Source organism: Hyla sarda, chromosome 10 (genome assembly GCF_029499605.1).
Source record: "Hyla sarda isolate aHylSar1 chromosome 10, aHylSar1.hap1, whole genome shotgun sequence".
NCBI lineage: Eukaryota > Metazoa > Chordata > Amphibia > Anura > Hylidae > Hyla > Hyla sarda.
In genome coordinates, this window is record NC_079198.1 from 86499196 (window position 1) to 86517925 (window position 18730).

At 44.3% G+C, this 18730-nt stretch overlaps 1 protein-coding gene and 1 long non-coding RNA gene across 2 annotated transcripts in view; one reads left to right on the forward strand and one right to left on the reverse strand.

The window, feature by feature from the left end:
• The window catches only part of LOC130293577 (uncharacterized), a 57467-nt gene that overhangs the window by 35977 nt on the left and 2760 nt on the right, over window positions 1-18730 (forward strand). The window contains exons 2-4 of the long non-coding RNA XR_008848249.1: window positions 8193-8333; window positions 11010-11191; window positions 12743-12846. This is a non-coding gene — a long non-coding RNA (uncharacterized LOC130293577). The remainder of the gene's footprint in view (window positions 1-8192; window positions 8334-11009; window positions 11192-12742; window positions 12847-18730) is intronic.
• TMPRSS5 (transmembrane serine protease 5) overlaps window positions 1-18730 on the reverse strand; it is a 163447-nt gene that overhangs the window by 9866 nt on the left and 134851 nt on the right. The window contains exon 10 of the mRNA XM_056542418.1: window positions 11332-11430. Coding sequence (XP_056398393.1) covers window positions 11332-11430 — 99 coding nt within the window. The remainder of the gene's footprint in view (window positions 1-11331; window positions 11431-18730) is intronic.

Genomic DNA, 18730 nt, shown 5'->3' on the forward strand with positions numbered 1-18730 from the left:
TCACTCTGCTTCACCCCAAACCATCTCGATTGGGTTCAGGTCCGGTGACTGTGGAGGTCAGGTCATCTGGCACAGCACCCCATCACTCTCCTTCTTGGTCAAATAGCCCTTACACAGCCTGGAGGTGTGTTTGGGGTCATTGTCCTGTTGAAAAATAAATGATGGTCCAACTAAACGCAAACCGGATGGAATAGCAGCCGCTCCAAGATGCTGTGGTAGCCATGCTGGTTCAGTATGCCTTCAATTTTGAATAAATCCCCAACAGTGTCACCAGCAAAGCACCCCCACACCATCACACCTCCTCCTCCACACCAGCACACCTGTGAAGTGAAAACCATTTCAGGTGACTACCTCTTGAATCTCAACAAGAGAATGCCAATAGTGTGCAAAGCAGTAATCAAAGCAAAAGGTGGCTACTTTGAAGAACCTAGAATGTGACATAATTTCAGTTGTTTTACACTTTTTTGTTATGTATATAATTCCACATGTGTTAATTCATAGTTTTGACGCCCTCAATGTGAATCTACAATTTTCATAGTCATGAGAATAAAGTAAACTCTGAATGAGAAGATGTGTCCAAATTTTTGGGCTGTACTGTATGTGTACATATATATATATATATATAATGTTTTATTTTTTACATTTTCCCCGATGGAACAAAATATGTACTAAAATAAAAATGTATCATGGAAAAAAGGTGCAAAAAAAATTCATGAAAAAAAAGCGAGGTGATGTTCCCAGTCTGGAAGTGGTTAAACAAAAACTGGGAGCACCTCAAAACCGTAACATACTGTATTTTCAAGCTTCTTTTTACATAACAGCAGTCGAGTGACTTTCCGCTGAACCCATGCAGTAAAATCTAAACTTTCATCCTTTCAGTAGAATAAACCTTTAATAGACCCTGCCGTATTGTGTATTCTGGATTTGTTCTGCGTCTGTAAACATGAAGAAACCTTTGTTCTATTGTAACAGCAAAAAGAAAATAACAAAATGACGACTCTTGTTTAATTGGGCTTTACAGACTACAGGAAAGGCTCCATGCTGTGTCCTGCAATATCTCCTGCAGACCTGTAACCTGGAAATTAGCAGTGGATGGTGCTTTGGATTGGAAAAACACACAGTAATTAAAATAAACTAAATTACAGAAGCCTTTAACAACTGAAAAATTGTTAGTTTATCATTGTTTTAGGAGTTTCTCTTAAAGGGGTACTCCAATGGAAAACGCATTTTCAAATCAACTGGTGCCAGAAAGTTAAACAGATTTGTAAATACTTCTATGAAAAAATCTGAAGCCTTCCAGCACTTATCAGCTGCTGTATGCTTCAGAGGAAGTTATGCAGTTCTTTCCAGTCTAACCACAATGCCCTCTGCTGACACCTCTGTCCATGTCAGGAACTGTCCAGAATAGAAGCAAATTCGGATAGCAAATCTTCTGACATGGAGAGAGTTGTCAGCAGAGAGCACTGTGGTCAGACAGAAAAGGACTATACAACTTACTCAGGAGCATACAGCAGCTGATAAGTACCGAAAGGATTAAGATTTTTAAATAGAAATAATTTACAAATCTGTATAACTTTCTGGCACCAGTTGATTTAAAAAAAAAATTTCCTTACCCCTTCAAAGGAACCTGCATATTTATTTCTACACCTAAAGGGGTACTCCAGTGCTTAGACATCTTATCCCCTATCCAAAGGATAGGGGATAAGATGCCTGATCGCGGGAGTCCTGCCGCTGGGGATGCCCGTGATCTTGCACGCGGCACCCCGTTTGTAATCAGTCCCCGGAGCGTGTCCGCTCCGGGTCTGATTACCGGCGACTACAGGGCGGGCGGCGTGTGACGTCACGCCTCCACCCCCGTGTGATGTCACGCTCCGCCCCTCAATGCAAGTCTATGGGAGGGGGCGTGACAGCTATCACGCCCCCTCCCGTAGGCTTGCATTGAGGGGCGGAGCGTGACGTCACATGGGGGCAGAGGCGTGACGTCACACGCCGCCCGCCCTGTAGTCGCCGGTAATCAGACCCGGAGCTGACACGCTCCGGGGACTGATTACAAACGGGGTGCCGCGTGCAAGATCACGGGCGTCCCCAGCGGCGGGACTCCCGCTATCAGGCATCTTATCCCAAGATGTCTAAGCACCGGAGTACCCCTTTAAAGGGGTATTCCAGGAAAAAACTTTTTTTTTAGATCAACCAGAAAGTTAAACAGATTTGTAAATTACTACTATTACAAAATATTAATCCTTCCAATAGTTATCAGCTGCTGAAGTTGGGTTGTTATTTTCTGTCTGACAACAGTGCTCTCTGCTGACACCTCTGTGTGTCTCAGAAATAGTGATGAGCGACATTGGCCATATTCGAATTTGTGATATTTTGCAAATATATAGATGAATATTCGTCCTATAGTCGCGAATTTCGCGCATTCATTATATTCGCATATTCGCGTATTCGAGGAAGAAAACAGTGAGGGGGTGGGCAACTTTACTATTGGTTGCTAGGGATGTTGTTGATAACCTTTGCCATGTGTATTTGCATAATTCTAATTGGCCCACAAGTGAAAAGAAGGAATATGTGAGTATTCACATATGCGAATATGCGGAAAAAAGGGAATATTCTTAATTTCGAATATATAGCGAATATATTCGCAATGTTCATGAATTTGCGATATTCGTGATAAAAATTTGAATCCAAATATTCGCACCCAACACTACTCAGGAACTGTCAGGAGCATAAGAGGTTTGCTATGGGGATTTGCTCCTACTCTGGACAGCTCCCAAGGCAGGTGTCATCAGAGAGCAGTTAGACAGAAAAGAACAACTCAACTTCAGCAGCTGATAAGTACTGGAAGGATTAAGATTTTTTAATAGAAGTAATTTACAAATCTGTTTAACTTTCTTGAGCCAGTTGATATATAAAACTAAGTTTTTTTTTCCTGCAATACCCCTTTAAGTCTTTCATTAGCTAATTTAGACTATTTAAAGGAAACCTGTCATCACTTTCATGCTACCATAAGTGGCAGACATCAGCGCTCGTGCTGATATCCGCCATTAACCCCTCAGATGATGTGATCAATACATATCACGGAATTTGCGGCAATGCCGCCGTTACATTGGATGATCGGATCACCCGCCGCCATCCGATCATCTAATATGGCGAACGAAGGTCCCCTCACCAGTCCGTTTCCTGGGGTCTTCTGCTCTGGTTTGAGATCGAGCAGACCAGAGCAGATCGCCGATAACACTGATCAGTGCTATGCCCTATGCATAGCACTGAACAGTATTGGCAATTAAATGAATTAATTGATTGCACTAAATAGTAAATAAATAAAATAGTAAACAAATAAAATAAAAAGTGTGAAAAAAAAAATTAAATCCTCTCCCCCAATAAAAATGTAAATCGTCCCTTTTTCCCATTTTACCCCCCCCCCCCAAAAAGCATAAACATTTTTTTTATAAACATATTTGGTATCGCGTGGGTAAGTGTCCAAACTATCAAAAATATAATGTTAATGATTCCGTACGGTGAACAGCGTAAACGTTAAAAAAAAATGTCCAAAGTTGCTGCTTTTTTGTCACAGTTTATTATTACTATAAAAAATTTATAAAAATCAATTTAAAAGTTTCATATACGCAAATGTAGTATGGATAAAAACAATAGATCACGCCACAAAAAATGGGCCCTCATACACCCGTGTATACGGAAAAATTAGAAATGTATTGGTCATCAAAATAGAGGGATTATAAACATACTCATTTTGGTTTAAAAGTTTTTTTTATTTATTTTTTTTATTTTTTTAAGCGATACAATAATAGAGAAGCCATGGGTATCATTTTATTCATATTGACCCACCGAATGAAGAAAACATGTAATTTTTACCGAAAGGTGTACAGCATGAAGATGAAACCTTCAAAAATTTGCAAAATTGCTTTTTTTTTTTTCAATTTCCCCACACAAATAATATTTTTTTGGTTGCACCATACATTTTATGGTAAAATGAGTGATGTCATTACAAAGGACAACTGGTCGCGCAATAAACTAGTATGAGTACTAGTCTGTGGATGAAAATATAAAAGTTAGGATTTTTAGAAGGCGAGGAGGAAAAAAAATGCAAGAATAAAATTGGCTGTGTCCTTAAGGGGTTAAAGTAATCTATTTGTCCTATAAGTAGGTTTTCTTCTGCTTCTGTTATACTTGGTGTCTTTTAACAAACTCCTATCAGTAATTTCTTGTTCTTACCACCTCCCCTTGTTTCCATTGTTACCAATGTCCTAAAGCAGAAAGGGCCTAAGATAGGATTTTGCGTATAAGCAAACCCCTCCCACTTTCTTACTTGTACGGTCATTTCTAAAGAGACTGTACCCTACATTAAAGGAGTATTCCAGGCCAAAACTTTTTTTTTATATATCAACTGGCTCTGGAAAGTTAAACAGATTTGTAAATTACTTCTATTAAAAAATCTTAATCCTTCCAATAGTTATTAGCTTCTGAAGTTGGGTTGTTGTTTTCTGTCTAACTGCTCTCTGATGACTCACGTCCCGGGCAGTTCCTATGGGGATATTCTCCCATCATGCACAGCTCCCGGGACGTGACATCATCATTGAGCAGTTAGACAGAAAACTTCAGAAGCTAATACAGTGACCCCTCGACCTACGATGGCCCCGACATACGATAATTTCAACATGCGATGGCCTCTCAGAGGCTATCGCATGTTGAATGCAGCATTAACATACAATGCTTTTTTATATGTCGGGGCCATCGCATAAACGGCTATCCGGCAGCGCTGACTGCTTCAGCTGCTGCCGGATAGCCGTTTACGGTGCCCCGTGAGCTCCGGTGATGGTCACTCACTTGTCCTCGGGCTCCGGCGCGTCCTTTTCGGGATCCTCTGCATCGTCGGCGCTCTGCATCAATGTCATCACGTCGCTGCGCACGCCGTCCCGTCATCCAATAGGAGCGGCGTGCATAGCGACGTGATGGCGGCGACGGAGAGCGCGGTTGCCGGGGAAGCAGAGGCCTTGCCGGAGCATCGGGGACACCTCAGGGACGCGGCGACAGCGATGGACGGCAACATCCAGGGCAGTGGTGACTAGCGGTGACAGTCCGGAGTGGCGGGGACAGGTGAGTACAACTTTCTCTAACAGTGGTCTACAACCTGCAGACCTCCAGATGTTGCAAAACTACAACACCCAGCATGCCCGGACAGCCAACGGCTGTCCGGGAATGCTGGGTGTGGTAGTTTTGCAACATCTGGAGGTCCGCAGGTTGTAGACCACTGTCCTATACTTTACATTGCACGGATCCCTCAACATACGATGGTTTCAACAAACGATGGTCCGTTTGGAGCGGATTACCATCGTATGTTGGGGGACCACTGTAACTATTGGAAGGAATAAGATTTTTTAATAGAAGTAATTTACAAATCTGTTTAACTTTCCGGAGCAAGTTGATATACCGGTATATATATAAAAAAAGGTTTTGCCTGGAATACCCCTTTAAGCTTGCATTCAGCGATGTCTCACTTATTCCCACTACATCATAGTCTTCTTCCAACATTAATAGTTCCAGCTCCTCCATCTTATTATTGAGGCTTCTGGCACTAGTATATATGCTCTTCATGTTTTCTTTCCTATTTGCTTTCCTCTGATCACTTATGACTAATCTAACCATCAGTTTTACTACTTATCCCCAGTTCTCTATCTACACTATCTTCCCCCTCTATGTTAAAGGGGTACTCCACCCCTAGACATCTTATCCCCTATCCAAAGGATAGGGGATGAGTTGTCTGATCGCGGGGGTCCCGCCGCTGGGGACCCCCACAATATAGCATGCGGCACCCACCTGTTTCTGGTCCGAAAGCGCTGGAGGGTCTGGGTTCCGACCACGGGAATGGAAGTTTGTGACATCACAACTCCGCCCCCGTGTGACATCACGCCCTGTCCCCTCAATGCAAGTCTATGGGAGGGGGCATGACGGCCGTCACACCCCCTCCCATAGACTTGCATTGAGGGGACGGGGCGTTACGTCACGAACTTCCGTTCTCGTGGTCGGGACCCAGACCCTCCAGCGCTTCCGGACCAGCAACAGGTGGGTGCCACATGCTATACTGTGGGGGGCCTCAGCGGCAGGACCCCCACGATCAGACATCTTATCCTTTGGATAGGGGATAAGATGTCTAGGGGTGGAGTACCCCTTTAAAGAGGTATTCCATTCTCCAATAGTTGCAAAAGGAATATCCAGCGTGGTGGAGTGCAAACAGGAAACTTTATTGAAGATACATGGACAGCACAGGTAAAACCAACGCGTTTCGGGTCAAGCAGGACCCTTAGTCATGGCATGACTAAGGGTCCTGCTTGACCCGAAACGTGTTGGTTTTACCTGTGCGGTCCATGTATCTTCAATAAAGTTTCCTGTTTGCCATCCACCGCGCTGGATATTCCTTTTGCTGCTATTATGTATTGGACCGCAGGCACTGCCGGTTAGTCCGTGTGTGGGTGATGGGGGTCTGACTGCTAGAACCCTCACTGATCATGAGCATGGAGGTAAATTCTAACCCTAAATGAATTGAGTGTACCGTGCATGTGCAGACATTGCTTCATTCATTCTCTTTGGTGCCTCTGAACATTCATTCTAGGTACCTCGTGACCAGTGGGGATCCCAATGATTAGATTCCCCTATCGATCATCTCTTATAGGGAACAACTATTAGAGATTGGAATACTCCCCTGATGTAGCCCAGAAAAAAAAAATGTTATGGGTTGGTCCAACACAAATAGGTGGGGTTAAAAATCCATTAGCCATAGCCACATTGGTGGTAGAGAGGGGGAGGACTGGGAGTACATGGGGGTGGAGTACAAGAGGGACAATGATGGAAGGGGAACAATACAAAGTTGTGGATCTCCTGGATAGAGTGGATGAAATGACAGGGGCTCTAAGCTAAGATGCATCCTCTCAGAGATCTATATAGGGGCCGACTGGAGACGATACGTGGGTAGAGGTTTTTTAGATAGCAAGGGAGATATACTAGGAGGCAGAGGCTCTGTTAGTGAAGATGGGAGCAGATAGAAACACCAAATAGCAGGGGTCGGGGAAAACAAAATGGCCTAGACCCTCTGCTGGGAAATGGCAGACACAATATGGCAGGGGCTTCATAGGGGAAATGCTCCATACACAATCTATATTTATGTATTGATGGCTTTGTGGGAATAATACTGACAGCTCATTTTATAAGCTTATGTTATCTTCAGGCTCTTAATAGCTTGGTCGAGGTTAACAGGTTATCATCAATGACTGTAAATGACTTATTTACATAACATAGCTACGGCATTTCTTATTTCTCAGTTGTCATTGCAGTTACCCTTGGCTTTTTTCATCCAGAGTTTTCACCTTCTTTATAGGTTTGAGGGTATCGGGAAGCTTGACCTTTGAATCTATCAACATGTGTTCAATAGAGAGAGCACTTAAATGATGACACATACCGGTGAAGGACGCATTTCATTTGTGAAATCAATACAGGTCATAGACGACCCGTCTGTGCTACTATGTGTTACTGACCATGAACACCGCATCATTACCGTTGTCACACACAATGCCGGGGAAAAAGAAGCTTTGTCCTTCCACATGTCCCCTAGAATTTATTACACTGAGTGGTTTCTAATGAAGAAACCTTACAAATTACTGTACAAATAGTTGAAATTACCAATGAGAGTACAATGTCCTTCAGATCCTATGTTGGGTCTGCAAACAATCCCTGGTCCTCTACACTTGCAGTCATATTTCATTCCAGTGTTTACCAACATGTGCTGCTGGGCATGTATTTGTGTGCATATCGGTACAATTAGATATGCTTCGAAAATATTTAAGCATTAGGGCTTATTTATAAATATTTATTACATTTTTTATTATTTACATATGTATTTAATTTTGCTAAACTGCTGCAGAACAAACCTCAGACCACATTTCAGCAGGAAGTAAATAAGCCTCAAGACTAGGTTTAAGTTATTTTTTGAAATTTTTTTCCTGGCATTATTTCGCCCATTCTTACCTAAATTGTGTGAAAATTGTGTTTTCTTTTTATTTGTCAGTTTTTCCTGTTCTTGAGTCCACCCCTTTTTTTTTTTACTTTAAATAAATAAAATGTAAAAATGCAATTGCAAAACTAATTCGGATTTTAAATGGCGTTTTTTTTCTCTCCCATAGACTTCTATAGAAGAAAAAACTCAAGGGGAAAAAAAACGCCATAGTCTCAACAGGCTGCAGTTTTGAAAAACTGCTTCTGAGCCCAGAAACGCAGAAAAATGACAGAAAGGAGTGAACAAACGTTAAAGAGAAAGATGTCAAGTGGGTATTGTATTTTGCAACTCCCTGTTAACTTGCAGCAAGTGGAAACCTAGCCTAAGGCTAGGATTCCACTGAGGTTTTTGGCCTGCGTTTTTTTTAGGCTTAAAAACGCCAGAAAACCCCCCAGAAAAACTGCTTCTGTTTTTCCCTGCGTTTTTTCTGGTGTTTTAAAAAAAGGATGCAGTTTTTTAGGTAGTACTACTACTCCCATCATGGAACAAACTGTTCGATGATGGGAGTAGTAGTACCTGTACTAAATGACAGATGACCCCGGGTGTCAGTCCTGACACCCGATGCGATTGTCCATAATATAGCAGAGATGTGGAGCGGCTCTATACAGCGCTTGCATCTCTGCACTAATCTCCGGCCAGTGATATGAATAGAAATTCACATCAATCATTCATATTTTCCACCCAGAGTGGGGATTGACTGGATGGTTGCAGCCAATCACTGCTCTCAGCGGGAAATATGAGTGAGTGATGTTCTATTCACATCACTGGCCGGAGTATAGTGCACAGATACGGAGCGCAGGAGAAAGCCGCTCCCCATCTCTGCAATAGAAAGGACGATCACAGCGGATGTCAGGAGTGACACCCACTGTGATCTGTCCTTAACTGCGGGTACTACTACTCCCATCATGGATCACACTCTGCTCCATACTGGGAGTTGTAGTGCCTGCATTAATAGACAGATTGCAGCATGGAGCAGAGTGTGTGCCATAATGGGAGTAGTAGTACCCGCAGTTAAGGAAAGATCACAGTGGGTGTCACTCCTGACATCCGCTGTGATAGTCCTTTCTATTGTGCTCGCATCTCTGCACTATACTCCGGCCAGTGATATGATATGAATAGAACATCACTCATTCATATTTACCACTGAGAGTGGTGATTGGCTGAAACCATCTGGCCTCAGTCTATATTGTGCTGCCCTCAGCAACAGCAGCATGTTCTGTCTGTAAGATTCCCTTTAAAAACACAGCGGCCCCCATTTTGTCAGTCACATATGTATGTTTTTATGCACCAATTTTATCTTCCCCCTATAATGAATAGATGCGACCGGCCACTCTATGGTCCCCTGCACTGACGTATATACAGTGATCCCTCGACTTACGATGGCCCCGACATATGATCATTTCAACATATGATGGCCTCTCAGAGCCCATCGTATGTTGAGGGCAGCCTCGACATATGATGCTGCTGTGTGTCGGGGCCATCATACAAACAGCTATCTGACAGCACTGACAACTTCAGCAACTGACAGATAGTTGTTTAATGTGCCCCGTGTGCCCCGTTCTGCCTCCTGTTACTCACATGCTGTCCTGCTAACTCACGCAGGCTTCCACTGTGAGCTCTGTGTAAGCCCCGCCCCCCCAGAGCAGCCATAGCCAATAGCCTGCAGCATCTTGCTGCAGGCATCCAATGAGCTGCTCCCCTTCCTTTCCTATAGAGCTGTAGTTGGCAGGATCATAATGGAGGACATTCTGTCCCCCCTGAAGGTATTTAAAGAACTGTACAGTACTGTATGCGATGTCACACATCACATACAATACATAGACACACTATACACCCCATAATCAATGTTTCCCTATCAGTGTGCCTCCAGCTGTTGCAAAACTATAACTCCCAGCATGCCCAGACAGTCAATGGCTGTACATGCATGCTGGGAGTTGTAGTTGTACAACAGCTGGCGGCACCCTGGTTTGTTAAACACTCCCCATATACTCCACATACAATGGTCATCCCAGAACCAATTAGCAGTTTCCCATAGAGATATGTATTCAACATACAATGGTTCCGAGGCCCCAGAACCAATTACTATTTTTACATAGACATATGTACTCGACATATGATGGTTTCAACATATGATGGTTCTCCTGGAACCAATTAATATCATATGTTGAGGGACCACTGTATACACCTATTCATATTTCCCCCAGAGTTGTGATTGGCTGAAACCATCTGGCCAATCGCAGCTCTCTGCGGGAAATATGAATATGTGTACATATACGTGAGTGCAGGGGACCATAGAAGAGCGGCCGCCGCATCTATACATTATACAAGAGGATCGCAACGGACCCGGGGTGATCTGTCAATTAGTATAGGTACTACTACTCCCATCATGGAAGAGTGTGTTCCATGCTGAGAGTAGTAGTACTACCTAAAAAAAAATTTAAAAAAAAAATAAAAAGTGAAAAACACGCACACACTACATTTTTATTATTGTCGGCTACATTTTTAGCGCCCTGCCTGCACACATAAATTGATCCTTGTTTATAAATGAATACAAATTTTGTTATAGAAAAGATAAATTTTATTAAATACAATTTTTTCCATCACTACTGTATCTTTTTTTATTATTTTTAATAGTACCCTACAACATTTTAATAAAAAAAGGTATCTCTATCACTTTTTTGGATCGGTAAGTCCAAAAAAGAATAAAAACCGTCGGCAAAAAAGCCAAAGTTAAAAGAACATGGCGTTTTTTTGCTCTCCCATAGACTTCTATGGGAGGAAAATGCCACGATTTCTGTGCAAAAAAACCCAAACTAGGTTTTGTAGGATGTTTTGGAAAACCAGCCTCTGAGCCCAAAATAGCTGAAAAACACCAAAAGTATAAAAAAAAACGCCAAACTGAAAAACACCAAGCGGCATTTAACAGTTTACTATTGACTTGCAGCTAACTTCTGGATGTGGCGTTTTTTCACTGAAAAATGCTGTGTGGCAAAATGGGCGTTTTTTACAGTGTTTTTGCTAGAAAATCCTTAGTGGAGTTCCAGCCATAAGACCGCTTTTTACAACACAACAGAGGTTTGTCCTTCCGTAGACATTTCTTTGAGATATCCACAGGAATAGAGTCAGGTAAGTGTCAGCCTTTACTTTATACTTGTCCTCCATTTATGATCTGTTCCCGACTTTGTATTTAATCATTTCAATTATAAACCTGAACGCATCCTAACATTTTCCAGAGCAAAGAAATGCTTTCTATCGGCAATACTCACTGTTATCAGGATGAGTATGTCCCCAGCCAGAAATCCAGCACTCAGAGCCCACTGGGAGATCCTGTTCATATTGCGGTAGACACACGGGGCGAATGCTATCTAAGGGAAATCATGTTGATTAAATTACACAAAAGGGGATAGAAACATAAGCAATAATGAAGTAAATGAACCCCCCCCCCCCCCATTTCGAATATTATGGTATACAATCTGAAAGTAGAAAGAATGCATTATAACAGACTTAATACAATTGTGAAATGGTAACATAGCAATTGGCACTCTGGAAAAGCTGGATTTACAAATGTTATAAAATAAAAATAAACTATATATATATATATATATATATATATATATATATATATATATATATGAAAGAAGGTGAGAGACATCACCAGCAACGGCGTCACTAGAATGGCCAAGCCCCCCCCCCCCCCCCCCAAGTAAAAACCCTAAGAAATCCCCTGCAGCAACAATGGTGCCAGGAGCTGAAGATCACAGGCAGCAGACTGTATTAGGCTCGGTTAACAGTACGTTTTAAGCAATACGGGAAGCGAAAACCGAGCACTCTCGTATCCCAGCCGTATCCGGCCCGTATGTGATGTATTTCAAACGCTGACTCCGGTTGGCATATTTTTGCCCTGTATATGGTTTTCTACCACGGTTTTAGGTCCGGTTAGGGAACCGTATAGCGGCCAAAAATGAGCCAACCGGAGTTAGCGTTTCACTCCGGCCGGCTCATTGAAATACATCACATACGGGCCGGATACGGCTGGGATACGAAAGTGCCCGGTTTTTGCTTCCCCCAGCCGTATACGGTCCCGTATTGCTTAAAACGTAGTGTGAACCCAGCCTTAGAGAGAACCTCCGTGCAGATAATTCCTGCTGGCCGAGGTATTAACAACACAGCTGCATTGCCACGTAAGAGGAGATTCAGCCTGTGCTAGCTTAAAATTGTACTCCGGTGGAAAACATTTTTTTTCTTAATCAACTGGTGCTAGAAAGTTAAACATATTTGTAAATTAGTTCTATTAAAAAAGCTTAATCCTTCCAGTACTTATTAGCTGCTATATACTACAGAGAAAGTTCTTTTGTTTTTGGATTTCTTTTTTTTTTTTTTCTGTCTACAATGCTCTCTGCTGACACCTCTGTCCGTATCAGGAACTGTCCAGAACAGGAACAAATCCGCATAGCAAACCTATGCTGCTCTGGACAGTTCCTGATACAGACAGAGGTGTCAGCAGAGGGCACTGTAGTCAGAAAAAAAATAAAGAAATCCAAAAACAAAAGAACTTTCTCTGTAATATACAGCCGCTAATAAGTACTGGAAGGATAAAGATTTTTTTAATAGATGTAATTTACAAATCTGTTTAACTTTCTGGCACCAGTTGATAAAAATTTTATTTTTTTCCACTAGAGCACCCCTTGAACAAGTCCCCCTCCCCCCTCGGCTGGCTCCGTCTACACTGCACAGTTCCTACTGATGGTGAAGAGTATGGGGAGGAAGTCTATAAGTATATAGTGAGTGTATATATAATGTGTTATGTGTACATGTATATAGTGAGTGTATATATACAGGGTGGGCCATTTATATGGATACACCTTAATATAATGGGAATGGTTGGTTCCTGTTTGTGGCACATTAGTATATGTGAGGGGGGAAACTTTTCAAGATGGGTGGTGACCATGGCGGCCATTTTGAAGTCGGCCATTTTGAATCCAACTTTTGTTTTTTCAATAGGAAGAGGGTCATGTGACACATCAAACTTATTGGGAATTTCACAAGAAAAACAATGATGTGATTGGTTTTAATGTAACTTTATTCTTTCATGAGTTATTCACAAGTTTCTGACCACTTATAAAATGTGTTCAATGTGCTGCCCATTGTGTTGGATTGTCAATGCAACCCTCTTCTCCCACTCTTCACACACTGATAGCAACACTGCAGGAGAAATGCTAGCACAGGCTTCCAGTGTGTACTGTTGGGTATATATATATATATATATATATATATATCTGTGTAATGTGTGTTTATGTATTTGTACATATCTCTTTTATGTATCTAGTGTGGCGTACATACCATAGCGGCAGGGTTTGCGACTGCTGTGGGGTCCAGCAAACAGTGAGGCCTGGTCATTTTGTGGTCTAGTAATATTTAGGGGTTAACTACCATATCCAGATAGCACTTTTTTTTTTTTTTTTTACCATGCTGGAATTCTGGCTGTGAGTTTATTTAATTTATTACACTTGGTCTGGGCAGCAGTGATTGGGGCCCCATGTCCCCAGCCCCATCCATCTTTACACTTGGTCTGGACAGCAGTGATTGGGCCCCCATGTCCCCAACCCCCATCCATCTTTACACTTGGTCTGGGCTGAAGTGATTGGGCCCCCATGTCCCCAACCCCCATCCATCTTTACACTTGGTCTGGGCAGCAGTGATTGGGCCCCCATGTCCCCAACCCCTATCCATCTTTACACTTGGTCTGGACAGCAGTGATTGGGCCCCCATGTCCCCAGCCCCATCCATCTTTACACTTGGTCTGGGCAGCAGTGATTGGGCCCCCATGTCCCCAGCCCCAATCCATCAATACACTAGCCCCCATCCATCAATACACTTGGTCTGGGCAGCTGTCATTGGGCCCCCATGTCCCCAACCCCCATCCATCTTTACACTTGGTCTGGACAGCAGTGATTGGGCCCCCATGTCCCCAGCCCCATCCATCTTTACACTTGGTCTGGGCAGCAGTGATTGGGCCCCCATGTCCCCAGCCCCCATCCATCAATACACTTGGTCTGAGCAGCAGTCATTGGGCCCCCATGTCCCCAGCCACCATCCATCTTTACACTTGGTCTGGACAGCAGTGATTGGGCCCCATGTCCCCAGCCCCCATCCATCTTTACACTTGGTCTGGACAGCAGTGATTGGACCCCCATGTCCCCAGCCCCCATCCATCTGTATCAATTGCTAGCCTGGTAGGTGACTGCCTCAGGCCTGTGTGTATAACATTTGTTCTGGACTCAGGAACACATTTCACACCGACAGGCCTGAGACAGTCACCTACCAGGCTAGGAATTGATAAGGATGAATGGGGGCTGGGGACATGGGGGTCCAATAACTGCTGTGTATGGTGCGCCCTGAAGAATAGGGACTACACTGGGAGCACTGCATGGGAGTCATATTTTGAAAGCATTCTGTCCCTAGGACACTTTTACATACAAGTGGTACATTGTGTTGCATTATTGCATCCTGGTGACTCAATTTGTGGCACTGTTATATCCAGGCTGTACAGTTTGTGGCACTATTATATCCTGGCAGCACAGTGTGTGGACCTGTTGTATCCTGGGGTCACAGTATGTAGCACTATTATATCCTGGTGGCACAGTGTGTGGAACTATTCAAGGGAAACTGACAGTCTGTTCACCCACACTAAACTCAATACATTGGGTCATAGTGCGGGTGAACTAGAGTAGAAAAAGGTATAATGTACATAAATTCCTCCAGCAGTTTAGAAGATATTGTCCCCCGTAGCTTAAATGCAGAGCAGCTTTGCTGTTCAATGGAGGCTGCTCCTGCTTCCCCGCCTCCTCTTGTATGAAGCGCTATGCCTGCCCGTTATTTGTGAATATATTACTGTTCACTATTCACACAAGTCACTAGGAGGTGAGAGTGAATAGTAATAAATATTCAAATAACGGGCAGGCATAGCGCTGCATACAAGAGGAGGCGGGGAAGCAGGAGCAGCCTCCATTGCATAGCAAAGCTGCTCTGCATTTAAAGGGGTTATCCAGGAAAAAACTTTTTTATATATATCAACTGGCTCCAAAAAGTTAAACAGATTTGTAAATTTCTTCTATTAAAAAAAATCTTAATCCTTTCAGTACTTATGAGCTGCTGAAGTTGAGTTGTTCTTTTCTGTCTAAGTGCCCTCTGATGACACGTGTCTCGGGAACCACCCAGTTTAGAAGCAAATCCCCATAGCAAACCTCTTCTACTCTGTGCAGTTCCCGAGAAAAGCAGAGTTGTCAGCAGAGAGCACTGTTTCCAGACAGAAAACAACAACTCAACTTCAGCAGCTGATAATTATTGGAAGGATTAAGATTTTTTTATAGAAGTAATTTACAAATCTGTTTAACTTACTGGAGCCAGTTGATAGAAGAAAAAAAAGTTATTTTCCTGGAATACCCCTTTAAGCTACGGGGCACAATATGTTCTAAACTGCTGGAGGAATGTATGTACATTATACCTTTTACAGCCTGTCAGTTTCGATTTAAAGGGATGCTCCGGTGGAAAACATTTTTTTTTTTATCAACTGGTGCCAGTAAGTTAAACAGATTTGTAAATTACTTCTGTACAGTACTTTTAAGCAGCTGTATGCTACAGAGGAAATTATTTTCTTTTTTAATTTCTTTTTTGTCTTTTCCACAGTGCTCTCAGTTGACACCTGATGCCCATATCAGGAACTGTCCAGAGCATCATAGGTTTGCTATGGGGATTTTCTCCTGCTCTGGACAGTCCTTGATATGGGCATCAGGTGTCAGCAGAGAGCATTGTGGACAAGACAAAAAAGAAATTCAAAAGGAAAAGAATGTTTTCCACCGGAGTATCCCTTTAAGTCCTGGGGTACATTGTTTGGCGCTATTATGTCCTAGCGACACAGTGTGTCGCACCATTATGTCCTGGCTGCACACCATATGGCACTATTATGTCCGGGCTGCACACCATATGGCACTATTATGTCCTGGCAGCACAGCATATGCCACCATAATATCCTGGAAGTGTAGTGTCTGGCACTATTCTATCCTAGCGACACAGTGTGGGGAACTATTATATCCTGGTGGGACAGAGTGTGACACTATGATATCCTGGCAGCATAATGTGTGGCACTTTTATATCCTGGCAGCACAGTGTGTGGCACTATTAAGTCCTAGACTATATTGTGTAGAACTATTATTTCCTGGGGTACATTGTGTGGCACTCATATCCTGGCAGCACAGTGTAGTGTGTGGCACTATTATATCCTGGAAGTGTAGTGTTTGGCATTACTATATCCTGGCAGCTCAGTGTGTGGCACTATTATATCCTGGCAGCACAGCGTATGGCACCATGATATCCTGGAAGTGTAGTGTGTGGCACTACTATATCCTGGCAGCACAGTGTGTGGCACTATTAAATCCTGGCTGCACAGTGTGTCACACTACTTTATCCTGGCAGCACAGTGTATGGCACCATGATATCCTGGCAGTGTAGTATGCGGCACTATTATATCCTGGTGGTATGTACAGTACTGTATATAGTGCTTTACAATTGCCCCCCCCCTAATTTTGTCATAGCCCTCAGAGTGTCCCCCCAAAATATGATAGCTGGAGATGCCACTGATCACCAGGGATTAGCCTCTGCTCATGTGGTCATACAGGTAGCAAGCCCAGAATCCAAAATGCAGAAGAGTGTCCCTACAGCTATTGCCTGTGTGGAGACAAAATATAGGAAATGTACACTGGGGACAAGCAGGGCTCTGTGCAGTGAGGACAAACAGGGCCATGTACACTGAGGACAGGCAGGACTCTGTGCAGTGAGGACAAACAGGGCCCTGTACACTGAGGACAGGCAGGACTCTGTACACTGAGGACAAGCAGGGCTCTGTACACTGAGGACAAGCAGGGCTCTGTACACTGAGGACAAGCAGGGCTCTGTACACTGAGGACAAGCAGGGTTCTGTACACTGAGGACAAGCAGGGCTCTTTACACTGAGGACAAGCAGGGCTCTGTGCACTGAGGACAAGCAAGTCTCCATTCACTGAGGACAAGCAGGGCTCTGTACACTGAGTACAAGCAGGGCTTTGTTCACTGAAGACAAGCAGTGCTCTACACTGAGGATAAGCAGGGCTATGTACACTGAGGACAAGCAGGGCTCTGTGCGGTGAGGACAAGCAGGGCTCTGTGCCCTGAGGACAAGCAGGGCTCTGTGCCCTGAGGACAAGCAGGGCTCTGTGCAATGAGGACAAGCAGGACTCTGTACACTGAGGACAAGCAGGGTTCTGTACACTGAGGACAAGCAGGGCTCTCTACACTGAGGACAAGCAGGGTTCTGTACACTGAGGACAAGCAGGGCCCTGTACACTGAGGACAAGCAGGGCTCTGTGCACTGAGGACAAGCAGGGCTCTGTGCACTGAGGACAAGCAGGGCTCTGTACACTGAGGACAAGCAGGGCTCTGCGCACTGAGGACAAGCAGGGCTCTGCGCACTGAGGACAAGCAGGGCCCTGTACACTGAGGACAAGCAGGGCCCTGTACACTGAGGACAAGCAGGGCTCTGTACACTGAGGACAAGCAGGGCTCTGTACACTGAGGACAAGCAGGGCTCTGTACACTGAGGACAAGCAGGGCTCTGTACACTGAGGACAAGCAGGGCTCTGTACACTGAGGACAAGCAGGGCTCTGTACACTGAGGACAAGCAGGGCTCTGTACACTGATGACAAGCAGGGCTCTGTACACTAAAGACAAGCAGGGCTCTGTACACTGAGGACAAGCAGGACTCTGTACACTGAGGATAAGCAGGGCTCTGTACACTGAGGACAAGCAGGGCTCTGTACACTGAGGACAAGCAGGGCTCTGTACACTGAGGACAAGCAGGGCTCTGTACACTGAGGACAAGCCGGTCTCTGTACACTGAGGACAAGCAGGGCTTTGTTCACTGAAGACAAGCAAGGCTCTACACTGAGGACAAGCAGGGCTCTGTGAGGTGAGGACAAGCAGGGCTCTGTGCGGTGAGGACAAGCAGGGCTCTGTGCGGGGAGAACAAGCAGGGCTCTGTGCAATGAGGACAAGCAGGACTCTGTACACTGAGGACAAGCAGGGCTCTGTGCACTGAGAACAAGCAGGGCTCTGTGCACTGAGGACAAGCAGGGCTCTGTGCACTGAGGACAAGCAGGGTTCTGTGCGGTGAGGACAAGCAGGGCTTTGTGCAGTGTGGACAAGCAGGGCTCTGTGCGCTGAGGACAAGTAGGGCTCTGTACACTGAGGACAAGCAGGGCTCTGTACACTGAAGACAAGTAGGGCTCTGTACACTGAGGACAAGCAGGGCTCTGTACACTGAGGACAAGCAGGGCTCTGTGCACTGAGGACAAGCAGGGCTCTGTACACTGAGGACAAGCGGGGCTCTGTGCGCTGAGGACAAGCAGGGCTCTGTACACTGAGGACAAGCGGGGCTCTATGCGCTGAGGACAAGCAGGGCTCTGTGCGGTGATGCTCTGTGACACGCTCCTGGCTTACACAGCAGGCTGATTGACAAGCCAGAAGCCTGCATAGAGCCCTGCTTTTCCTATTCACATTTTCTGTATTTTGTTTCCGCACAGCGCCACAGAGACAATAGCTGCAGGGACAGCATTTTTTTCACAAAAAAAATA